Raw genomic sequence first — 26,819 nt, forward strand, 5'->3', positions numbered from 1 at the left:
ATTGCAGCAATGATTTCAGCATAAACAGTTAGACATGGTTAATTAAACTGCAGACTGAATGCTTGGAATGAAATGTAAAAATGTAAGTTGACATACCCTGCCGTACAGGTGCAGTTCGCTGTCAGAAAGTAGTTGTTTTGCTTGTTGATGATTACCCAGGCCTTGTATAGCTCTGTCTTCTTTTCTTGTCTTTGAAAAGGCAGAAGTTTTTAGCACTACAAAGTTTTGAATCTGGTAATCATGGAACATTATTTCTTGCACATCACCACGCAGAACTAAAGTGTTGGCATCCACAGACTTGTAGGCGTTTAACTTCACTCTTGTAAAAACACTTGGAGTTTCAATGAGATAGTTATATATTTGGGGCTGGATGCTTGGCCATTTCATCTTATTCAATACCCATTGGGATCGCAAATGGACCTGTTAGACAAACGCTGCTCACTTTAACATTAATTTTGCAGAATAAATGTGCCTATCATTTTGCGACAAGCTGTTATAATACGCTGAAAGCATTATGTAAATAATGTATATAATATGTAAACAATATAACTTATCTCTAATACAACAACAAACTCTGTACCGCATCGGATGTCATTCCCTTGCTGTAATTTCTAGCACTCCTGGTTTTTTTTCAGCAACCTCGATGTGTGCACATCCTGAATGTCTACCAACTGGTAATTTGCCTCTACATTCAGTTAAATAGTCCTAAGCATTCATTTAGTTGTTGAAGCGTAAAACGAAATGAAAGACAGTGTAACTGCTAGTACCGTGAAATTCCTAGGGTAAAATAAGCTGTCATATTTTAAAGACATGGCCGGGGAAAATTTAATTTAATGTAGAGCTTTTTGACCGGTCTGACACCCACTTCATATTGTAAATCTAACAGGCAGGGAAGATCACTTAATTTTAAAGTAATCAGAAACGTGGCGATTCTATAATGGAAACACAGTTTACCGGAAGTGCTGAGGCTGGCTGAAAATTAAAAGTCTGTGTGCATGTAGCCCATTGGATTTCAGTATTTTTCATTTTAGCTTTGCTTTTGTTTTGTTTTTTGGTATCAAAATTAATGTAATAATTTTTAGATATTTTTTTAATATAATTTATTATTATTATTGTTTTTATTATTTAAAAGTAATTTGATATTGCGAGGCTACAAAGTCCAAAAGACAGTCTCCACCACTAACAACAAACATTCACGTCTCCTGCGTTGTGTGCGTTTTCCTAGACCTCATCATCAATAACGCCCATCAGCGCAGAATCGTGATCTGATTTGATACAATTTCCCCCGTCTTCTTTGTGATTGGACGAAGTGGAAATCCCGCCTCACTGTTTTGTGACTGGCAGTTTCATGCTAGGTCAGTAATGGAGTAAATTGTTCAGGATCAACAAAGTTTCATCGGGAATATCGTTTCATTAAACGATGGACAAGCAGTCGGTAGGTCTTTATACGTGACAGTCCTGCTGATACGCCGCGATAAAGAGATTAGTTATGAAGTAAATTATCGAAAACATGGTGTTGTGTTAGCTGTCGTGTTAGCTCTCTTCCAGTTAAGCCATCTCTGTACCTTAAGGCCATGCTAAAGAAAGCAAGTAAATAAGTTATACTGTAATATGTGTGCAGTCAGATATATTTTTATATGTCTGTGTTGTATTTATTTTGTCTGTTCGTGCTCAGAACTCAACACAGGTGTAGCTTTATATTAAAAGCTAAGAAGCTAATTCTGTTAGCCAGTTCAGTGTTAAAGAGCTTTACATGCTAGTATTGACAGGCGAATCAAACTGCCTTTCTTTAATGTGTTTTTATGCATTTGAACGTAGATTTGAGAAACAATCTAATTTGGGTTCAACCTGTAGTTTATGTCTCTGATGTGATAGTTTAATTCAAATCTGCTTCTTTAGGAATTTGCAAGGAATTTAAGCAAATACAGTAACTATTGTTTAAAATGCATCAAACCTTTCTGTATATGTCGAAACAATCAGAATAGTGTCTATGTGGAACATTAGGACAGTAAGTTTAATGAGCAATGCCAGTGTTATGGATGTGACATTTGCAGTAAATACTTAAAACTTAAATTCACAGAGAAAGTACAGTGCATCTGGAAAGTATTCATAGCGCTTCACTTTTCACACATTTTTTTATGTTGCAGCCTTATTCCAAAATTGATAAAATTCATTTATTTCCTCAATATTCTACACACAATACCCCACAATGACAATGTAATATATATATATATATATATATATATATATATATATATATATATATATATATATATATATATATATATATATATTAAATTGTTGCAAATAAATTCTAAATAAAAAACCTGAAAAATCACATGCACATGAGTATTTACAGCCTTTGTTCAATGCTTTGTTGATGCACCTTTGGCAGCAATTACAGCCACAAGTCTTTTTGAATATGATGCCACAAGCTTGACACACCTGTCTTTGGGAATTTTCGCCAATTCCTCTGGATGGATTGTGCGCACATCTAAAAATCTCAAAGGCAGGTCAACAATCAAATTCATAATCAAAATCAATCAAATAATCAAAAATAAACAAAGTTTAGAGAGTTTAGTGTTTGAGAGCTAAAGTGGCAGTGTGTCGATTTTCTTTTAAAAAACGGTGTATAGCCTATTTCAGATCTCTCTAGAGATGTTCAATAGGCTTAAGGTCTGGGCTCTGGCTGAGTCACTCAAAGACATTTAATGAGTTGTTGTGAAGCCACTCCATTGATATTTTGTTGGTGTGCTTTGGATCATTGTCCTGCTGGAAGATGAACAGCTGCTTTTTTCACATTGTTATTATGAGGTATTGTGTGTAGAATTTTAGGGAAATAAATAAATTAAATTCATTTTGGATTAAAATAAAGCTGTAACATAACAAAATGTGGAAAAAGTGAAGCGCTATGAATACTTTCCAGATGCACAGTATATGTTAACATTATATTAAAACATTCATTCATTCTTTTCGGCTTAGTACCTTTATTAATCAGGGGTCGCCACAGTGGAATGAACCGCCAGCTGGTCCAGCACATTTTTTAAGCAGTGGATGCCCATCCAGCTGCAACCCAACACTGGGAAATATATTGAAATATCTGTTTATATTTTCCAGAAAATCTAACTACAGTGTTAAGGGATCAGAAAAAAATCCATCTGTAAACATGTTTTGTTCTTTAAGTGAGGAAAATAAACAGGCGTAATGGATGTGACCAAAAAAGTATGCGAGTTTGCAGTATACAAAATACTTTGTAGAAGTACTGTGAATTAAACTGCACAACCCCCAAAAAACACTTATCTAAACGACAAGTGTGATTTTATTTTATTTTGTATTTTTGCATTTATGAGGGAAAAACTTCATTATGGATGTGACCGATGTGAAATTGCCACTAGTGTGACTTTGGTAAATCAAATATAATTGTTTCAAGAGTTCACACTTAGCTGATGATTGATTATAAAGCTAGTTTGGCATGCTGTCCCTCGAGCCCGGGGCTCCCTCTCATTGCAAGGCTAGATGGGAGTTTGAGCTCAGGTAGATTTTGAGAACTTCCCTGTCATGGTGGCTGAAGAGCAGATAATAATTGCTCTTTTAAAGAGATAAGTACTTGGTAGGAGCATGTCTGTGGTGTTCATTTAAGCCTAGTTCACACTACAGGATTTTAAACATCAGCAAATCGCTGTGCTGTTCACACTACATGACTTGACTTTGTGTCTTTTAATCTCTGTGGTGTTCACACTACGCAACACTCCGTGAACGATCCAAAAGAGGGGGGTCACACACTACATGATCTGACAACAACTCATTCCCCATCAGCTCATTCAAGCTACCAAACCACAGCCAATAAAAATTTGAGGGAGGAGTCGTCAGAAAAAGCTGAACACTATTGGCTGCTTGTGTGCTGATGACATCACTGACAGCGTTTCAAGCTTTGGAGAAAGCATTTAAAAACATCGTCAAATCAGCTGATTTATCAGTGGATTAATCACTCATCTGCAAGGTTCGAGTGGATAGATTCACAGAGAGTTTTTAATTTTTGTAATTTTATAACTCTTTGAAATAAAACTAACATATTTATAACACCCTGCCGTTTTCTAACTATCAGTGTATTTCTTTCTGACATTGTTATTTTTTTTATTACAAAACAGTAAAGAACTGAGCATTTCTGCCTTAAATTACTTTATTTGTCAAAATGACTGCATGCATGTCTGATACTTTTCGCTGTGACTTTAAATGTGTGTGCATTTTCTTGCCTGGCAACTTCCTGCTAACATAAACAAAACTTTCTGATGGCAAAAACATCAATTTACTTCAGATATCTTTCAAAACAGCATATTCTGTGCTGTTAAAAAGCTCCTGTTTGAAAGTGAAAATGAAAGCCAAGACCTTTAAGTGTTTTAGTATCTTAACTACATATTTATAGGCTGTATTACCAAAAAAATATTATATTTTTAGGGTAATGGTGTCATTAAATATGATGCCAAACATTCAAAGCTTAATTTTAATATCTCAATAATAGCTTTGAATGTAAATATGTTGTGACAGTATGGCGTTTTATATAAGAACGGTCAGAATGAGCAGTATGGTAATTCTAATAGTTACAGAATTCTAGTTCCACTGTTAATATAGCCTACTCTCGTGTCTGTGTTAACACAGAATGAAGCGAGTGCACCGATGCCAATTCTGACCAATCACAGATGTTTCTGCTGAGCTCCTGAACACACAGGCATTCAGCTCATGCTGAAATGCTCTCTCATTGGCTGCAGCTCGTCACTACATCTGACCAGACGTGGGGTTGAGTCGGCCGACTGCTCTGGAATATTTAGCATGCTGAATGTTGGATTTCCGTCTGCGAGGTGTCGGCGACGCGTCAGCGAGCCTCGCTGATGCGTTGTTCAGTAGTTCACACATAAAGAGCGGCGAGCGCCGAGCACCCGCAGATTTCTTCCCGATCACAGCCCGATCTGTCGGCGAGCTCGTTAACTTCCAAATCGGGCTCAAATCAGGCCTAAAATCCTCTAGTGTGAACTAGGCATTAGATTAGTCAATAAACTTAAGTTGCATGTTTTTGGATGGTGGGAGGAAACGTGTAAACTTCACACATAAACGTCGGCTGGCTTGGTAAGGACTAGAACCAGAGACGTTCTTGCTGTGACAGTGGTAAGCACTGGGCCACCGTGCCAACCATTCAGGAAGGAGAAGTGGGGAAAGAGGGGATTCTTCAAAACAAAGATAGCTGTGATACGTAACCTAGGGTATTTATAGTAGCTTAGGAATCGTCTGATTGCTGCATTGTAAATTGGCATGTAAAAAGCATGTGATCCGCTCGAAATTAGTTTATAAATAAACCTCACTCAAAAACATTGACAGAGTAAATCTAAAGTACTGTAAAATACTTACACAAAAAACGTAGAAACAGTTTTGGTATTTAGGTAAAAACTTTGGTATAAAGGTTGACATTTGCATGGAATTGCTCATGTTATTTTCTTACATCCCTGTGATTCAATGGTATGTTGTAGTCTTGTAATAAAATCAGTTATTTTACCTTCTCTGCAGTTGTTTATGCAGCACAGAGGAGCATGGATCTTTGAACTCCCGCACTGTTGAACTCGCATGTGTAAATCTGCATGCTTCATGCTGCAAGGTAATGTTGCGATCATCACTATCATACTCATTCACATCTAATGTGAGTTTCACTGTTTTCAGATATAATATTTCTTGTATTGTGTTTTGGTCTTAACAGGCTGTAGAGTGAGCCAGGATGCCGGAGATAGTACAGAATCAAACGAAAAACTTAAAACCGCCACGGTACTGATCAGTTATTTTATTAAGGAGTGCACTGAATGTCACAGCAGCTAGTTCAACCTAACCTAGTGTTAGTTTTGTGGGCAACACTTTAAAGAAATGTTCTATGTTCACCCAAACATGAAAATTTGCTGTTAACTTTACATATTCTTAGGCATCCAAGTTGTTGGTGACCTTTTTTTCTGCAAAATAACATTACAGAATATTTTCAGCTGAAACCTTGGCCCTTGGTCAGCAGATGTTGGCACTTTGAAAGTCTAAAAACATGTACAGGAAAATTAGGATTAATACCCGTGGCTCCTGATGATACACAGGTGTCTTGTGAAGGGAAAATATTGTTCTGTGCAAGAAACAGAATATTATTTACAATATTATTACCTTTAAATCAAAGTGTTGTTAAGATAATAAGGTTGTGAATAACTCTTAAACAATTCTTGAACAGACCAATACCCTAGATTCAGCCAAAAAATGCTCATTTAATGTTTTACTGAAGAATATTTTTTGCATTTTTGTTCATTAAATTTTTCCCCTTATAAAGTTGCAAATACAAATAATTACCTTTTAAAAAGTAGAAAGAAGTCTGCCTAATGTTTATTCCTATTTTCATTCACATAAGTTGTTTACAATTGAATAACTTTCTGTAAATTGTTAGGCGGAAGAAAAACAAGGAGATTCACAATGCAGGTAAGAAACAACTGATACAATTTACTAGTGTGATTCTTTTAACATATTATTGATACTTAAAACAAGTATTTTTTTGTATGTTATAACTTCCTTATTTCCATTTATACATCAGTGGAAAGACATCGTAAAGAGAAAATCAATGCTGGTATAAATCGGATTGGAGAGCTTTTGCCTTGCTCTCAGGCATTGAAACAGGTAAACATGTAAAACAGGTAGAAACTTAATCTTCTTATTTATTATTGCACCTATAGAGATTTTACTCTGTGTTATCTTGCTTTTCTTTAAAGAGTAAAAATATGATTCTGGCAGAGGCTTTTCGTTACATCACTGAGCTAAAGCGACAAAATGATGAAATGCTGCTTAATGGAGGAGACAAAGTCCAAGGTGAGCTATGACCATATTACAGTATTTGGGAGCATTTACCTATAATGCTTTAACATGTTACTTATTTTTGTGGGTAAGCAGCTTTATTAAAGGGTTAGTTCAGCCATCATGTTGTTCCATACCCCTTATTCTTTTTTTATTATTCAGAATCCAAATTAAAGTATTTTAACTTAATGAGCCCCTATTATGGGTTTTTGAAAATGACCTTCCATGTAGTGTGTAAAGCAGCTCTAAGTAAAGTGAAATATCCAGTTAAGGCTTAAATCTGAAAGTGCATGGTGTTTGAACCTTTTGATTAATTTATAAAATTTATAGTGCTTCAAATTAATTGTCTTGATAACAAGTCTTTAGCCGTTTTAGCGTGACGTCGATATGAAACTTAAGCACCGCCCATTTGTTGCACACGCAAACCTGGGGAAAGAAAAAGAGAAAAACAAACACTGTTGCAAATCCTGGTTGAATCAAGTCATGAAGACACTGTGCTCAGCTGGATATCACTGGAAGTGTGAGGGAAAGTTAGTCTTGTTTTCTCTACTCAAATATAAAACTGTGAAGAGTCGGTGGTTTAGGTTTATTTTTGCAAAAGACCTCAGCATTATAGCTCGGCCTTGTGCTGTGTTGCTGTTATTTTTCTGACGAGTGCTTTTGCAATCTACATACTTGCAATGGGGGATTCATCGGCTGTTTGTTAAAGGACGGATCACAAAAGACTATTGATGTATGGGACTTTGTCGGAGCTAGACAGGAACTTTATTAGTACATGGATCAGTAGATCATGTATCAGTTTATTCCTCCATTTCACAAGTGTAAGTGCGATTAAAATGGTTGCCTCCTTGTTTTCACTAGATTGTAAATTATTTTTTTAATTGTTTTTTGTTACTGGTAACCGCTTGAGCTGTATCTGGTTAGCTCTTTATATTCTCATAGCGCATCTAATGCCACGTTAAAAACGTGATTCGCTCCGCTTTGTTTACAGATTTAAATGCGTTTGTGAGCTCGCGTTCCACTGATGTTTTTCGTTGCTATGGCCATCGTCAGCTGTTCCTACACATGCTAGGGCCAAGGTTCAAAACAGTTCAGCTTTTGCCGCTGTGTGGATTAATACTGAATGTGTGTCATGTTTAAGAATAGAGCAATGTGCTGGTCTTTAACTGCACTGCTTTAATGCACTCCTGCGTTGGGCTCATATGAAGCGTGTATATGGCGGCCGCTGCGATCGGATCCTAGACCAAGGTTGGCGACCCTGGGGATTTCACAGACTATACCAAAATGGTGACCATACCAAAATCCTGTTATTTTGCGGGATAAATAACAAAATGGGTGGGTGGCTGGAGATGGGTCTGAAACATGTGTGATTCCTGGGAAAAACAGGAGTGTTGGCAGGTATTCTCACACATTCACTATGCACTCTGAAAACTTCAATATTGTTAACATGCCATGCTGGGCATTTCACTGTGTCTCGCGCTGAACGCTGTCAACCAATATTAACAGGCTTTTATCAGTCCAATCAGCACAGAATAGCTTCGCGCTAAAGAGGAGTTTGGGAACAAATGAATCGCTGAACAAATCATATTGGAGTCCCTGGGATAAATTGGTAAAAACAAATGCGTATATAAGACAATCAAAGAGTTTTTTGACCTTGCATGCATATCAGCCTGTTGTTTGTTGACCCTTAGAATCAAAATATGACCCTTTTTAATGTATAATGGGGCTCTTTATATCTGAAAACTTTCTCGTTCTCTATAGATGGCAAGATTATTGACTCATTTAAAGTCCAGAAAGGTATTAAAAATATCCTCATAATGGACTATATGTTTTTTTGTGGTTGATCTTTAAGCTTTGAGAATACTTTCGTGTGCACACACTCACAAAAAAGTCTTTGTTCAACAGTTTCTTGTCCTCAGTGTCAGTATATGATGCACGTTCATTAGCACTGCACAGTGACATATACCCCCAGGCACATCCAAGGTAATATGTCAAAGGCATGACGAAGAACAACACATGAACGTGCTGTATACTGACGCTAAGGGGAAGAAACTGATAAACTGTCATCATTTTTTATTTTATGTGCACACAAAGTATTTTTGTAGCTTGATATCATTTCAGTTGAACAACTGAAGGCATGGTTCTTTACTGTACTTTGAATAAGTCTTTTGAACCTAGCTGTCTTTGGAGGATCGAGTTCCCAGCTTTCGCATAAAATATCCTAATTTGTGTTCTGAAGACAAAGGTCTAATGAGTTTGGAATGAATTGAGGATGAGTATTTAATAACAAGATTTGGGCTAACACTTTAAAATAGGAGTTGAATGGATTGAATGGATTCTTTGTAAGTTTGTGTACAGTCTTTCTGTTTTTCACCTGTGTTAAATGTGTCTCTGCAGCAGAGGAGATAAATCGCTTGCGGAACCAGGTGGAAGAGCTGCGCAAGGAAAGTGCTCATTACATTGAGCTCCTCAAAACTAATGACATAAATTTCCTGGATGATCCCACTATACACTGGAAAGGGAAGCAGCGCTGTGCAAAAGTAGCCAAAGTCACTCCGACTCACATGATATCAAAGGGAATTATCGTCTACTCCAATGGCAACAACAGCTGTCCCACAAGCAAAGTCTCTATTCCTCCTAGTCCAGTTTCCAATCTCGATAAACAACCATCAAATGCTGTAACAGTCCAACCATCATGCGATATTTCATTGGGCACCGGCCAGACTTTTGGTATTACGAATGGAGCACCAGTAAACAACATTGTAGTCACCACTGCATCTTCCCACATACCTGTTGCAACGCTTATTCCTGCTGCATCTAAGCCATGTCTTACAGTTGTGGAACAATATTCTCCTCTGGCACCTACTACTCCAAGGTTAAACCCTCCTATGAATTATATTACTCTTCAAGGATTATGTCCCCAACCTGCTGTCAGCACCCCACTCCTTCCACAACTTCAACCAGATAACCCAACCCCCAGTCTCACTTCAGCTACCTGTCCAGCTGCGCCCCTCAGACTTCAGCATATGCTTAATCTATCTTCACTGCCTCAAGTTGTGATGAGTAACTCTGTGGTACCTGTTGCTGCAACTAACACCACACTCTCACAAAACTGTGAAATTCAATCTGTTAGCACTATATTACCAGCAACTGCCACCCTTCTTGGAACCAGTGCAACTAGTAGCACTAAAACTACATGGACAACACTACAACTTGCTGGAAATACAGTGCAACCCGTTTCTCAAGCACTGGTCCCAGATGGTGCCAACATTTCACATAACCCTCAGCAATTGTCTGTATGTTCGCTGGGGACAAAACCCCATGAGGAGCCTGTATCTATCCATTTGCAGCAACAGAATCCCATGCAACTCCAGGCTCCCGCACCAAATTGCATTGCTGTTCAGCCATCTGGGCCAAAACCTCAGATATATTCGGCTGTTGTGCCGTGCCCTCAGGCAGCAGTAGCACAACAGTCTTCAATTTTATCTGTGCCAGCCATTGTATCACAAGCTTTAGTAGTCCATCAGCCTTCTGTTGAAACGCAGAAAGCACATTTGACCCACCCACAATCATGTGTTCGGGCACAACCTGCATTATTACCAAAACCTCAGCTCAGCTCCACTCTGATGACCGCCTGCAACCCCACCATACAACCTAAAACTCCAATTCAACCTGCTGTGCCATGTCAGCCTCATTCCCAACCTACAGTGCTGCCCCAAACTCCATCTGCCATCGTGCCTCAGCTGCATCTCAGTTTGATGCCTCAAGCTCAGCCAGTCATAAATCCACCAACTCAGCCTGCCCTTGTGCCTAAACCACAAGCTGCCACACTGCCAGTGTTACAGACAATGCAGTTGTTGCAGGTGAATTCTGAAGAAACACCAGTGGCTGTGACTACATCTCCTCCAAGTAACTCACATGTTGTTATTCTGCAACAGGGAAGCTCTTGTCCAACACCACAAGTTATCAGAGAGGATGTCACTAATCAAACACCCTGCCAACACATTGTCATAATTCAGGCACCTACTTTGACACCTGCACCACACCACAGTCATCACACTGCCATTGTGTCAAATGCAACCCCAGCTTTAACCAGTCAAGCATCCACTTCAAACCCTATCTGTACTGCTAGCATGCAGGCAGCTGGAACAAAGCAGTTGGTGCATATTCTTCCACGTCCTTCAACCCAATTGCAAGCACAAGCACCTCATACCATCACTGTGAATGGACAAGTATATGTTCTGCAGCCAGCAAAATCACCAGAAAAAGGAAACTCTCTGTCTAGTCAAAGTGTAGCTCCAGTCCTTAAGCCCACCTGTGAGGAACCGACCTCCAATGTTGCCATGAATTGTTTAGGTGCCCTAACCAGTCTTAGTCAGAGCATTGCAAAGGTATCAAGTCAAAGCAATGTGCAAATATATACCATTCCTCCACCTTCGTACACTACTGTTCAACCTCTTTTAACATGTGGTTCAGAAGTTAGCACTCCTACTGAAACGGTTCTTTCTGCATCTGTTCCTGCATCATCATCAGCTGCTGCTGGTAGAGCAGTTAAAACTCAGCCCCAAAAAAGTTGTGGAACATCTGGAAATCAAACCAAACAAAACATAGTGAGGAAAACTAAATTGGTTAAACGAAAGGAACTTAAACCTGGCCGAGGTTTGCGTAGAACTGCTGTCAAAAGTAAAGCACTTGTTGCAAATAATTTATGTACCGAGTTATCCACTGTAGTCACCAGTGTAAATTCGGAAAATTCTTTAAATAAAAATATGGTTAGTCATGATGCTAACTTGCTGAGTTCCTCTACCCCCAGCAGTGTTATTTCCACATGCAGTAGTTCTGTAGTCACTAGCGTCAGTTCCTCAAGTGAAACATCAACAGTCAATTCTGTCACCTCTTCATTGAATGTATCCATTGTCAAACCCTCATTGGCTGTTGGAGAAGGTTTAAAGACAAAAGCAAAATCCACAGAAGTTGTCCACTTGCATGACAATGCAAATGTTAGCAGTGTCAATTCAATATGTTCCACTCAGGGTGATGTGGTTGTTTCCACAATTGGTGGTAGTTTGAGTAAAGGAATCTCAAATACAGGTAATACTCCCCAGCTTAATTGTTCAGCAATTAGTTCTACTATCTATGCCCAGAGTAGTTCTGTGGAGACTGTTGGAACTTTATCAGTTGCTTCATCAGAAATTCATGTTAACTCTTCATGCAGTGTGACAAATTTTAGTGAAACTACCAGTCAGAATAAGGTTACAAACATTAATAGTGTTTGCACCAGTAGTGAAAGAAGGTTAACGGAATCAATACCTAGTTTTACAGAGAGTTCCACTTTAGTGACCAATGAAAACTCTGCTCAAGACAATTCAAAAATTAAATCTCTCAGTTCTGATCTTTGCAAACCCCCAGTATCAAGTGATATTTCCTCACCAAGTCAATCAACAAGTATCAGTGCTAATTCGGTGGATATCAGGCCAGTTGTTTCCATCATGCCAAGTAAGACAATTTCACAAACACAGGAGAAGTATAGCAGAAGAGACAATTTAACTGAAACTCCTCAGATTCAGGCATCATTTGATGCAACTTCAACTCCAGATTCAGACACTTCTTTGTCAACTCAACCTGTTCCCCTTTCAGAAACATCAAGGATTTCAGACCCTTTAAAGTCCCTAAAACGACCGTCTTCAATGAATATGCCCATGTCAACCACTAACCAAGGGAACTGCACAGACATCAAGGTGCCTGAATCAAATATGAACACACAACCCTGCAAGGGTGGACAATCTGATGATGCTACAGAAAAGGTTGTGACAGAAATGGCTGCTTATGGTCAAAAAGAAACCGTTCCACCACAACAAGTATGTACTTTGGAAAATGATTCCTTTGAGCCTCCACTGGGAACTAGTAGACAGACCGACTCACCTTTGGCAGGAGGTTCAGGTGGCAGAGGGTTTTCTGTTGCATCGTTGCTTCCAGCAGGCCACAACATCAGCGCTTCTTCAAGTACATTTGGTGCTTTCACCTTCACATCTGAGCAGGCTGAAATTTTAGCAATGGCTGCAAGAGCCATATTTGAACAGGACAGCCCAAGTAAGAGGGCTGCTGGATGCAGTGTTGACATCCCAAGTACTGCTGCCACAGGATGGGACCTTCCAAAAATTCAACCAACTTTGAACAAGGATAATGTGTCTGACCAGCAAGTTAAACTGACTGATCAGGCAGATTTACCCATGTCAAAAAATTCATCTCAGGTCTCTGCTCAAGTTCCTCCAATTGAGCCTTTAGCCAGCAGCACTACTGGCATCAGACTTCCACAGAGCATTGCTTATTCACAGTCTCAGCCTAGTACTGTCACAAGCCTTAACGTTAATAACCTCATCAGACCAAGCTCCAACCAACTTTACCCAGGGTCACCCAACGTTGCACAGCAAGTGTCTACGTCATCATCAGGGGGTGCAGCCATTATGGTGTCTCAGTCTTCCTCACATATTCCCCCTACATGTTCTGGCCCTTCTCAACCTAATGAATATGCACCTTTAAAGAATGTATTGATGCGAACAAATATTGGTGTTGGAATGGTTGAACGTCATCAGAAGGATATGCCAAAAAGGTCTGCCCAGGATGACCTTATTCTTCCAAATAAGCGTTCAAAGTCATGCACAGCAGGGAATGTTGCAAGAGTAGACATAAAGACTACAGATCATGTGCAAATGATGGTTGGACAGATGCCCTCAAGCACTTCTGCAGTTATGCCAAGGAATCACTCTGACGGGGTTGGGGCTCTGTTTTCTGGTAATACTTTTATGAGTACTGTGCTCCGCCCTACTGAAAGACACTGCTTGACCCAGGTCTCATCACATGAACAAAATCAGCCGAGTGTGGTGCACCTGCAGCAAGGGCATGCACAACATAATTCCCAACAGTCTGGGCAGAACTTGGGTGGAAACCCCTACCTCAAACATCAGCAGCAGCAAGAACAAAGACACCTTTATCAGCTTCAGCATCACCTGACACAACCAGAATCTCAGATCCACAGTATTCATCAGAGAAACCTGCTGCAAGACCAGCATGGGCAGAAAAAAAGAGGAGTGGTGCGTAGTGGGCAGACTGGGCCAAATGTTGCTTTGCAGAAGCAACATCATTTGGAAAAAAGTGGAGTGCAGCAGCAACATCAGCAACAGCAGCAGCAGCATCAACAACAACAACAACAATCCCAGCAACATCAACAGCAGCAACACCATCAACAACAGCAATCACAGCAACAGCAGCAAAAAGCACAACAGATTCAACAGCAGCAACAGTCACTCCAACAACAACAACAACAACAACAGCAGCAAATGCCACCACAGAGTTCCCATTCTCGTCATCAGCACATTCAGCAGCAGATTCAGCAGCAGCACTTTGGAGCTAGACAGGACAAAAACTGTGAGGCCCAACAGGCAGGTCAGAGGGCACATCAAAACAATCACTTGGTTCAGCAGGAGCGTCCACCTGGACAAGATCATGGGACTATGCAAAGACTAATGGGGTCTCGCTCAATGGAGCAGCAGTTGACCTCTCAGGCTAGCAATTCTGTTTCTCGTTCATCAGATCTTGCTTGCACTTCATCACGTCAAGAGCGTCACCGTCTCTCTAGTTACTCAGCTGAGGCTCTAATAGGGAAGACTCCAGTGACTGGTGAACAACGTATGGGTGTGCACTTGCAGGCACCTCGAAACAATACACAGGACCAGTCGGAATTACGAGGCTATGTAGACTCATCACGCGGTAAAGGTAATATAGCTCACAATTCTCAAAGTAGGCTACCACCTGACCATACTAATACAACAGACACTCAAAGAATACCTGACTGTGGACCTTTCAAAGCTTTGGTCAGTAGCCATCAGCTAAGTAACTTCGAAGTGCAAGTGTCTCGAAGTGGTGACATGTCCAGCAAGTCTGTACCTCAAATCCAGAGGGGTCCTCAGCCACAAGCAGGTTTCAGAATGGGTGCAGCGCCTACTGGGGATGGACGTTCACGTGGGACATATTCAGGCCCACATCCTGTTCCTCAAGGAGTGCACCTTGGACCAGGATTGACAAGAGAACAGGAAGGATGTCACCAAAGCTTTATGCAAAGCCTTCTGGCACCTCACATTCCTGAACAAAATGTGCACCAAAGGGCAGTTCAGGGCTGTACTCCAGTGAGTATTGAATACAGTTGTGTGTCCGGGGCCTCTGTTGGAGATCTTCAGGCTAAATCTTCTAGTCCTAATTTGCACGCTGCACAGAAATCTGCTCCTATACGCCTAGGGGACAACAGCAAAGGCCATATTTCTCAGGTCAGCACAAATTTACATGGTCCACCTCTGAGAACAGGTCCACCCCATCCCTCAACACCACACAGCAGTTCAGACACAGGACGCACTCAAGGCTCAACCCGGTCACTCTCTGTTAGTCAACGACCTCATCATATTGGACCAGATCCACAAAGCACAAAGATTCGTCCAGGAGATCGACCACGGTCAGGCAACTTGAGACCTGGCAATCCTTTTGAACCCGAAAGTCCCTTACCTCTTCCATCAAGTGGAGGAGTGATCCTTGGTCGTACACAGACAGGGAGTGAAACTAGAAGGAGTAGCATTGTGCGTTTTATGGCAGATGGTGCACAAGTTAGCAGTGACAACAATTTGGTGTCTGATCGTTGTGCTGTGTCTGATCTTACCCAGAACTTTGGTTTTCCTTTTATTGCTGAAGGAGGAATGAACCCACCACCTCCCATTAATGCTAACACATCTTTCATCCCACCGGTCACCCAGCCCAGTGCCTCGCGTACTCCAGCCCTCCTTCCTGTGGAACCTCAAAACACGTTGCCTTCATTTTACCCCTCATACTCCCCTGCAGCTCATCCTAGCCTTCCAAGTGAGATTCCATTACAGTATTTCTCAAACCAGATGTTTACAAGTCCAAGCACTGACAAGAGTGGCAGTGCACCACTGAACAATCGCTTTGGTTCAATTCTCTCTCCCCCTCGACCTGTGGGTTTTGCACAGGCCAGCTTCCCACTTCTAACAGATATAACACCAATGCCAATTGCAAACTCTTCAGGCATCACACCTCATTTATCCAACTTCAACCTGACCTCTTTGTTCCCTGAAATAGCCACAGCAATGCCTCCAGATGGCTCCTCGATGCCGATGTCACCTTTATTGTCTCTTGCCAACACTACTTCTTCAGACTCAAATAAACAATCTAATCGGCCAGCCCACAACATCAGTCATATCCTGGGACATGATGGCACCTCTGCTGTTTAAGGTTACAGCATTTAGACACACTTTTGAATTAAAGATGCTCAACTTTCCATAGTTTTTACTATGGTCATGGTATAGAGCAGGGGGGCCCAAACTCAGTCCGGGAGGGCCGGTGTCCTATATATATTTTACTTACAACCCTAATTAAACACACCTGAACCAGCTAATCAAGCTCTTTTTAGGTATACTAGAAACTTCAAGGCAGGTGCGTTGAAAGAAGTTAGAGCTAAACTATGCAGGACACCGGCCCTCCAGGACTGAATTTTGGCACCCCTGGTATAGAGGCTTTTAATTCCTCAAAAGCAGATAAAGCTCCCAAGTTAGGATCACACTTGAACTATGGGAGGATTGAGAAAAATATTGCATTATGTTTGTTAGCTTTTGTTGGTTCATTCGCTTGGGTTTTTTGGCTGATACTATGGACTATCATGGTTCTACATGATGTATAATGTGTTTATTATTTTTCTTAACAGCTCCCATTTGTTTAATAGAGACATATGGGTCTGCGAGATTAACTCTGTAGCAACAATGAAATGTTACAGCAAAAAAAAAGGTTATAATTTTGCATTCAATGCTAAAGTAGTATATGGTAGTATTCTAGCTGTTTTGTAAAATATCAGTTGATTTTTCAAATGTTTAAAATATTTTTCCTTCTTTAAAATGCTCTCATTCCAGATGGACTTTGACTTATTTATAAAAATGGATATGTGCTCTGTAGATATTTGTAAAAATGAGAAGTTATTAAAGTTTCTATCTAAAGTAATGTTGGATTGCTTCATTCATTTTTTTTATTATAAATTTGAGGTCAGAATTATTAGCCCCTCGACTATTTTTTCCCCTTTTTTCTGTTTAATGGAGATTTTTTTCAACACGTTTCTAAACATAATAGTTTTAATAACTCATTTCTAATAACTGATTTATTGTATCTTTGCCGTGATGACGGTGAATAATATACTAGTAGATATTTTTTAAGATACTAAAAGATATTAAAGTGACATTTAAAGGCTTATCTAGGTTAATTAGGTTAACTAGGCAGGTTAGGGTAATTAGGTAAGTAATTGTATAACGATGGTTTGTTCTGTAGACTATCAAAAAAAAAAAAAAAACTTTAAGGGGCTAATAATTTTGACTTTAATATGGTTTATAAAAAATGTAAAACTGCTTTTATTCTAGCCGAAATAAAACTAATAAGACTTTTTCCAGATGAAAAAAATATTATCAGACATACTGTGAAAATTTCCTTGTTCTGTTAAACAACATTTAGGAAATATTTTAAAAAGAAAACAAAATTCAAAAGGGGACTATAATTCTGACTTTAACTGTATATAATACAGTGTGTTTTTTTCTTTTACAAATTTAGGGTGTCCGCAGAGTCTTAAAATGCTTTCAATTTAAAAAAACGCAATATTTTAGGCCTTAAAATGCTTAAATTCACAGAAATATTGTGTTGTGTGTCTTAAGTTATTTTTAACAGATCCTAATTTTCCTCTGTCCAAGTAAAGCTACCCGATCAGGCCGACATCCATCCAATCACCTACAATCCATCTTAATAAAATCAATTAGGTTAAGTTTATACTTTTTTATTGCAAAGAGTTACAATTCACAATAGCTGTTAGACATTTTGTCAAGCAATTAATCCAAATTAAATTCCCTAATTCCCAGGGAATGAAAACCAAAAACAATTATACAGTTCCTCATGTTAATACCAGAGCAATATATCCCTTTACGTTATCTTCTATTCATACAAAAACTCTTTACAGAAGTAAGGGGGAGTAGACATAATATTTTTTAAGAAGTCAAGAAGCTTAAGGTTTTATAACAGAAAAGCATTAGTTTGTATAGAAGTTATACTCAATCAATTTGGACCAGAAGCCAACAGATATATATTTTTGAATATTTATGTAATTAATTATTTAATTATGTAAATATATATATATATATATATATATATATATATATATATATATATATATATATATATATATATATATATATATATATATATATATATATATACATATTTTTTTTTACAAATTATGTATGGAGCTAATGATATGCAAAGACAATCTGAATTTGAATTGCGGTCATTTGAATTATTGACAATTGTAATTTAATAAATCTGCATTTTTTTAGCATTAAAAATTGTTTTGAATTTCAGAATTTGAGTAGTGAACATTTGAAATGAAAGAAAACTGAATTTTTCAAGGATGATTTTATAGACGTATTTCTATAAATGTTGACGTATTTATAGACGTTTTTCTTCAGATTTCGTGTTCTGAATTCATCAACTGCAGATATTGCGTTTGTAAGAATACAGTTTCAGGTTTTCAAGATGAAGAAATACAAAACATCAAATTCAATATTCTAAAATTCAAAACCAGAAATTCAGATCGTGAAATTCAGATTCTGCAGAAAGTAGGTCGGGAGTGATCAAGGGGGAAGACTAGACGATCACCGAAAAGTGCAACTAGGAATCACTCACCTACTTGATTCATGGTTTTGGACGAATTACAGGATGTGAATTACGAGTTTGGGGGCATCTGGAAATTGGTCAAAATAAATGTTATTTTATTTATCTACATATAGTCTAATGTAAAATTTAACTCATGTATTTTATCTTTAAGAATAGGGAAGGGCTGATTTTGGTTTCGGGTTAACGTAAATAAAACAAACATGTTGAAAACTCAAATAGCTACTCTATTCACAACAATATAGACTTAACACCTCGTATGTTGTTACCATTTAAATAAAGTTTAAGCACCTAACAAATGAGGCTAACAAGAAATCTCTGAGCGACTCATTCATAAAGTCACTTAATTAATTTATAAATTAATGAGCCGATTCAAATGAATCTGAATGAAAAATTCAGTGACAGAGAGAGATTTGGCGCCACCCACTGGACATTTTGGTTTGGTTTTAGTCAAAAATGATATTTTGAAATGTACGGAAAATTTTGTAAATGCATCTACTAAAAAAAATCATGTTTAAAAATTTCAGTTGTCTTAAATTTCAGATGTTCAAATTTAAAATCAAAAAACAATTCTTACGGCATATAAAAATGCAGATCTATTCAATTACAACTGTCAATAATTCAATTTAACATTCCTGCTGGTACACAATAGTGAATGCTGCTCGCTGGCTGTAGGTAATCACCGATGTTATTTTCAATGAGATCACATTCACACGGCATGATTTAAATCAGCGATTCATCGGCGATTCTCTTATGCCTAGTTCAGACTGCGTGATTTTAGCCCCGATTTTGACTCGCCGACAGGTTTTGAGATATCGCCGACAAATGCCTGAAATTACAGGCAAATCGCTGCTCGTGCACGTGAGTGACAATCACACAGCATGATATCAAAGACGCCATCTGAGACAATCGCTGATTAGTCGCCGATGCCTGTGAGATATTTGACGTGCTAAATATCTGGAGCTGTCGGCGATTCAAATCATGCCGTGTGAAATGAATTTTGACTGAAAATAACATCAGCGATCGCCTGAAGCCAATGAGAGAGCAGCAGCCAATTGTGTGTGTGTGTGTGTGTGTGTGTATACATGCAGGCCAGCGGGAGGCTGGGGGAGAAGTTAAAAGCGCTCAGGACGAAAAACTAGTGTCGGTTTGACAGGATTTAGGAGCACCTGTGTCTGTTTGACGTTTCATACAGAAAGAAATTAGTTTGTTATTAACTTAAGTTAAGGAGAAATGGCTAATTCTCTTTAAACCCAGGTGAGCAAATATGTACATTTTCTACCCCATTAAAAGCTTCTTTCTCATTATGTAGTTAATAACAAAAGATATACTACGTGTTTTTGGCTGTGAAAAGTAGTTTGGACGAAGTTGGCGATTCTTTGTATTGTAAAGTCATGCAACGTGAAAGTCCCTGTCGCCGATCTATTTTGCAGTGTTAACACAGCAGCGACGAAACGCTAGCCCAGATAGTCATGCAGTTTGAAACATCTGTGACACGACTATGAAAATCACGCAGTCTGATCTAGGCATGAGATGATAGTTCACATTGTGATTGTTACTCACGTGCACGAGCACCGATTTGCCTGTGATTTCAGGCATTTGTCGGCGATTTCTGAACTCGGCATTAGCATCTAAATCAATTTTACATAGATATAATTTGAAACTAAATAGATTGTTGTATGTTTTACGAGATGCTGTAATAAATTTGAACGCATTGTTTTTATTTTACCACGCATGTGTAGACCATGAAACATTAGGTCATGAATATTTACTTGAAAGTCTTGGAAAAGTCATGGAATTTTAGTAGTAAAAATGTGTATGAAGCGTATTAGTAGTTTGGACAAACAAAAGATGACAACGGTATAATCTGATTTCTTTAGCTTTATTTACAGGCAATAGTGCTCAATCCATGTAACCATGCAGCTACACTTGGGGAATATGTCAGAGACTGATCGTTTCCTTCATGTTTCTTGTTGTCATAACAACTGGGAAAAAGCTAACACTGATGAAAGAGAACTGCAAGTTTCCAAAAGTAAAAGTACAACTAAAAGTGGACTACAAACCAGTTTCAAATATTTGTCAACATCAGCATGATCAGCATGTTTTTTTTTTCTGTTGTTGTTTTTTTTGAAGAGTTCACATCCAGACTACAGCAAAATATATAAATACCTACAATATATGGTCTCTCTCTCTCTCTCTCTCTCTCTGATAATGAATATTACTACACACAGAATGCATATACTTTGCATATATTTGTTAACATTTATGTTAATGATGATGAAAATAGATAAATCTTAGTAACATATGTACAAAGCTGTAAAACACTGTACCGACAAAGCATCTGGAACAAAGTTACAATCAAAAAAAAGTTCTCAACCGTTTTATTCATTGTGTGTTTAATCCTCACAGTAGCATAAAGCCCTTAAATGTACTTGGATACAACATACTGTGCATATAGGGCGTACACATACTAGATTATGTCTTTTTTTTGTTTTGGATGCAACGTCGTCCCCATTGGTACATTCCTACTGAATGGATCATTACTATCATAATGCCCTTCAAGCATTCCATTTCCCACCAGCTGTACTTCAAAGATCAGCAAACGCTTACCAGTGGAAAATCTACAGCTTATTTCAGATACTGTATGTACGCTGTTGAGGTGTCTGGTTGTTCCTTTTTCTCACATGAGGATCATTTATACAGCATGCTTATATTAAAAAGTAAAAAGTCCAGATGGTAACAGACAATCATACCAAAATACGTAAATCATCTGATATAAACAACCTGTATATACACACACATTCTAAAAAAAATATATGTACAAATACATAAATATATAAATACAGCCTCTGTTATACAAAAATAAATAGTTTCTCTTTTTTAATCCTCCTTTTTGTTGTAGTATTCTTGTTTCATCCATCTTCTGGATCATGTGTCCCTTGTTCCTCAAGCTGCTTTGTGTTCTCAGTTGTTCCCTCTTGTTGTGGCTCAGCTTGTTGGAGTAGCCGGTTTATGCTGGCCTCGGCTATTGATAACAGGGTTAAATCTGTGGGAAGAATAAACATTTATTGATTACAGTTGGATTTCAAACTGCAGTTCATTTGTCTTGATGCATAAAGCAGAAGTGAACGCACCGGCAGTGAGCTCTTCTTCTGTGTGAATGCATTCGTTGAGCGAGTGGTCGTCCTGAGACTGCAGTGGAGCGTCTGACAGACTGAAGAGCCGCAGAGGAGAATCATCAGACACACAGAACCCCTCTTCAGGACAGCCAGGAACCCTGAGAACAGCACAAAAACACAGTTTAAATTCAGTTCTGGGGTTTCTTCACCTAAACATGTACATTTCCCTGACCATTAACTCACACTCAAAACCTTTAAGAAGTTCTTTCCTCAGCAAGATAACCTGAGGAATGTTGGTGGGGAAAGCAGCCATTGGCATCCATACCAGGAACTAAAAATATTATGAAAGTCAATGACTGTCCAACATTCTTCAGTAGATCTTTTTTTAGTGAGTAGAAGGAAACTCAAACTGGTTTGGAACAAGTGAAGTGGGAGTAAATGATGGCAGAATGTTCAGATGATGGGGATTAATGAGGGGGACACTGAACGATTTTAAGCCCAAAGGGCAAAACCAATTTTTGGCTGAAAGTGAAATAAAATAAAAAGATCCTGGAAGAAATACTGGCTGACATTATCCATGTATTTTCCATTAGAATTACAGGTGGGCATAGATTTATTTTTTAAATCTAGATTCATCTTACAGTAATCTTGAAATGAATCTAGATTAAAATGGCTCATTTGGATTCTGCCGAAGTCATTCAGAATATGTGTGCTGCCCAAATAATGACCTAATGTAAGTCAGGTGGCGCATTAAGCAGGTCGCACACCAGAAGCGCCGCTCCGCCACACAGCGCCATGCATTTCAAAATTCTAAACATAGGTTTCTATGTATACACACTGGCGCCGGAAGTCCGCGGTGACCAGCCACGACTCAGGACACTGTTCATATTTCTGCCACGCCACAGAGAGCCATCTGATTAGTTTCATGGTAAATATCATGCGAATGTGCGCATCTAGTGTGCGATACTTTTAACTGTTATGTGCGCACCGTGTCACGGCGTCGAGTGGCGCATCCGGTGTGTGAGCTGCTTTAGACCTCCTGTAGATCACCTGTTTCCAAAATGCATCACAAACTGCTTGAGAAACTGTTCTACTATGATAAATGGAGATGAAAATAAATGAAGTTCAATAAGCGATCAAACAATTACCGTCATGCAAGACCCAACCCAACTTTGAGAATAGATTAATAGCGATATTTTTTTTCATGCGATATTAGTCTTGTGTTAATGCTGCATGTTAACGCCGATAACGACCCACCACTAATTAAAATATCTCATGAAGGTAGGTTTAATACTTCATTCCTGCTTTGCTATTTGTAAACCTGTAAAGCAGTTCAATTTGACTGTTGAAAGAACTGAAAGCTCAATCAAATATTAATGTCACTCAAAAGAATTGTTGCTGTTGTTATATGAACTGATATTAAATTATATTATCTTAAACAATTGGAAAAATCATTTTCATCAAATTAAACAGTCTAATAATAATAATAATACAATCAACATGATTGATGATCTTGATTAATTCAACATTTTATCTCCATTACGATTGATGAACGATTATTTTATTTATGTATTTACATTTTTTTGCCCTCTCCACACTTGTCAACATTACCAAGCTGACCAATCACAGAGCTTGAGCTATATGTCATCACAACATGTAGTTACATTATTTGAGAGGTCAGCTTCGGCGTCAGTCACAGCAAGGGGTATGCAAATGCATGAAGGCTGTGCCAGCCCAGACCATACGCTGCGCTTGATGCAGAAGTGTAAACAGACCAGGGTCACGTAACCCCACACGCGGTTGGGGTACGTAATTGAAAAAATTGACCTAACAAAATTTGATTGATTATAAGTTCTGAATATTGATTACTTTTCGATTAATCACCCAGCCCTACAATAAAAGAAGTCATTTCTGATTTCATTTTTCATCCAAGTTCATTGTGAATTTGTGGTTTTGGCCCATAACTTTAATTTTAGTGCCTCATTACTCACAACCTCTTTTATGTCCCTAATGTGACACATTTACAAACAATCAAAATCCAACGGTCAAATAATCCTTGTTTGCATATTTGTCAGACAAAAACAGCATGCATTTCCATTAAGGCTGTAGTTTAGCACATGCTCACATTCTTTACTGTTGATGAAAAATCAAAATACAGACTTTTAAAATGCATTTCTTTTCTCTCTTGAATCAATTCTGAGTTTAGATTTAACAGCAGATGGCGCTCTAGACTCCTTTTTAACTGAACTCAAAGGCTCACAATTAACACAGCTTGTGGGTTCTGCCGAGTCATGTAAGTTGGCTTTAATGTCATGACATCATTGTAAACACAGCTCACTATGAACACTTGTAATTTGCTCAAACCTCTCCCAACTTTATTAATTATTATTTTTAGGTTCAAGATGAATAGTAACTAAGCAATAGGGATTCAAGCAGAGTATGGCTGTTTGTAAACATACAGCGCCATCTGCTGTTATAAATGTATCAATACTAGAGAGAATAGCGATGCTTATTTTTTGATAACGTCACAATTGATGCAAAAATCTTTACTGTCAACTGCTATCTTATTTCCTTAATGGATTTTTCAGACTATACAGATAAAAAGACACAATCGCTTCAGTATCACAATAACATAAATCAACGTTTAAAAGTAATACTGGCACTTATAAGTGGACTGTTCTTAATTATAACAAAATAAAAAGCCCTTACCCGTTACAGTAATTGTGAATGTTTTGTTGCTGATTGGGAAGGTTCTGAGGCAGCAGAGCATCACACTCCAGCTCATAGTTGGGATCCTCCTGTTAGACATAGAGAAGATTCAACAATAACATTCACTGTTGTTTAATACCTATTATGTTGAACACAAAAGAAGATATTTTGAAGAATGTTGGAAACCACTGACCTCTATAGTATTTCTTATTCTTACTATGGAAGTCAATGGCTACCATTTTTCAACATTCTTCAAGTTAACTCAGAAATGTTTGCAACCACTAGAGGGTGAGTAAACTCTCAGTTTTGGATGAACTGTTTGTTTGTTGGTCAAGCTGGTGTGTGGTCATACCTGGTGTCCAGGTGGCAGGCGCTGAGCGGCATGTTTTCCATTGGGAATGTATTCTGCTTTAGGAGCGTATACGGTGTGGGACGGGCTCAGATGAGGGTCTACAGGACAGGCCCGACCCAGAGCCAATCCCTGCAGCGGGACCATGGTATACTGGCATGGAGAAACCGTAGCGGCCAGAGTTGGAAAGCGCATGTCTAATGTTTGTTCTGAAAATACAAAAAAAACATTCAGTTTAATACGTCAACATTTAGTTTAATTAGTCCTGTGAGTATCTGTGATTTAAATAAAAATAATAATTAGCTGCTGTAATATTTAAATCAAAGCATCTTCCTCTCCTTACAAAGACACCTCTAGCTTGATAATGCATTTATTAGTGAGAACCTGTCACTTATGAGATCTACCAATAGAAAACAACAATCATCCAATTAGGTCTGACAACTAAAAACACTTGGTTTTCATCGGATTTTGTAAATAAGAACTGACCATTATTATTCATATATTTTTTAAGAATTATAGGCCATTTTGCCTATATTTGACAGAACTGTAGAATGACAATAAGTAAAAAAGAGAGAGGGTGGGATGGGACAGGATCGGAAATGTTGCGATGTGATGTTGCGATATATGTCGGCGCTCTAACCACTGGGCTATTGCACCGACTGACCAATATTTCTTCTATTGAGAATCACATTTTTATATCGCTATTATTATTTACAGTACTGCAAGATTTACATAACATTTTAAGCATTACATAAAATAAAGTGTTTACATTATATTTGATGTAGAAATTGTGGAACTAACAAATAAACGGGTGTGTGAAACTGACAACAAAAAAAGATACCATTAAATAATGTCTCAATATATATAGAATTATGATAATTGACCAATAAATAAAATATAAATACGACATTAAAAATAGCTGTAAAATGATCAAATCTCTACAGCACATTTGGGATCTTTCTTGTGTTGATATTCATCATCACACATTAAGTGTAATTACTAAGTCAAATATTTGACAATTTCAGCAAGCACATTGATAAAACAACAATTATAAATGTTCATATATCATATGCCATAAATATAACACACGCCTAAATCCAAATTTTGATGGATAAAATAAAGGCAAACTCCCTATTTTTTTTCTAATTGGAGAATGGGGCTGCAAAATAGATCATTTTCAGTATCGATATCGCAATGTGATCATTCACAATAGTCACATCACAGAATATGAATTAGAATTGACCATTTACAAGTGTTTTTTTAGGTCTGTGACTGTATAAGATTTTAAAAGCATTCAGGCATAAGAAATTGTACTGTTTGTAACTTTAATAACAATTAATTTTATTGAATTGTTTATACAACAAAGACTATGTAGTATTTTTACATTTAATTATTTAATTCTCATAAAAGGATAAAACACTGTTTATTTAATTTGTCTCTGTTTTTATTGAATTCATCTGTGCTTGATGTTGTTTTATGCAGATGCCCTCCGCTACAGAATCATCCTTATCAATCAATTAAAATGACCAATTCTTTCCAAATAAATATTTAAGTCATATATTAAAATTGTATTCATATCAGAATACATAAATCAAACAATAACAAAATATTGCATTGTTCGATTTTCCCAATATCGTGCAGCCCTATCGGAGAAGTTACGCACAATAGAACGGAAAAGACTGCAGCAACTTATAACTTTAATAATAAAAATAGTTGAGTAAACATGAAGCTGTACTTACTTTGTTTAGCCCAGACTCTCCACAGGCAGATTGGGATGAATGCCACGATGATGAAAACGAACGCTCCGAGCACAACACCCACTATGAGGTAAGGCAGATCTCCAGGCCGGGGAACAGGGTTTCCTGGATGCTCGGGTCTGGATGATGCAGTCTCCGGGGGAGTGGTCCTCTGGTGAGGGCGAGCTGAAAATACAGACAGATGTTCACACACTTCAGAAGATGTTCAGAAGAGAGCTCTGTGCTGGACATTGGCTGAGGTTCGGTTCACAAAGTGAGGAAGAGGAA

The 26,819-nt window shown here is 38.2% G+C and overlaps 2 protein-coding genes across 2 annotated transcripts in view; one reads left to right on the forward strand and one right to left on the reverse strand.

Moving 5' to 3' along the window:
• Window positions 1-1,325: 1,325 nt before the first annotated feature.
• usf3 (upstream transcription factor family member 3) lies at window positions 1,326-16,907 on the forward strand. The gene is made up of 7 exons (XM_005162733.6): window positions 1,326-1,435; window positions 5,557-5,644; window positions 5,744-5,808; window positions 6,458-6,489; window positions 6,602-6,684; window positions 6,777-6,873; window positions 9,256-16,907. The coding sequence occupies exons 3-7, from the start codon at window positions 5,762-5,764 to the stop codon at window positions 16,149-16,151; spliced, it is 7,155 nt and encodes a 2,384-aa protein (XP_005162790.1). The 5' UTR covers window positions 1,326-1,435; window positions 5,557-5,644; window positions 5,744-5,761; the 3' UTR covers window positions 16,152-16,907.
• Window positions 16,908-21,518: 4,611 nt separating this feature from the next.
• The window catches only part of boc (BOC cell adhesion associated, oncogene regulated), a gene marked incomplete at its 5' end in the record, with an annotated part of 51,725 nt that continues 46,424 nt past the window's right edge, over window positions 21,519-26,819 (reverse strand). Inside the window, 5 exon segments of the mRNA NM_001005393.1 lie at window positions 21,519-21,664; window positions 21,753-21,895; window positions 24,447-24,535; window positions 24,799-25,004; window positions 26,535-26,717. Coding sequence (NP_001005393.1) covers window positions 21,531-21,664; window positions 21,753-21,895; window positions 24,447-24,535; window positions 24,799-25,004; window positions 26,535-26,717 — 755 coding nt within the window. The 3' untranslated portion in view covers window positions 21,519-21,530.

The sequence above is a fragment of the Danio rerio genome, chromosome 24, assembly GCF_049306965.1.
Source record: "Danio rerio strain Tuebingen ecotype United States chromosome 24, GRCz12tu, whole genome shotgun sequence".
Classification (NCBI taxonomy): Eukaryota; Metazoa; Chordata; class Actinopteri; order Cypriniformes; family Danionidae; genus Danio; species Danio rerio.

Excerpts from the sequence above, each read along its gene's own strand:
- usf3 (XM_005162733.6), top strand. The coding sequence starts at position 5,762 with ATGCCGGAGATAGTACAGAATCAAACGAAAAACTTAAAACCGCCACG. Across the intron at positions 5,809-6,457 it reads AAAAACTTAAAACCGCCACG|GCGGAAGAAAAACAAGGAGA; the intron begins GTACTGATCAGT and ends GTAAATTGTTAG. Across the intron at positions 6,874-9,255 it reads TGGAGGAGACAAAGTCCAAG|CAGAGGAGATAAATCGCTTG; the intron begins GTGAGCTATGAC and ends GTGTCTCTGCAG.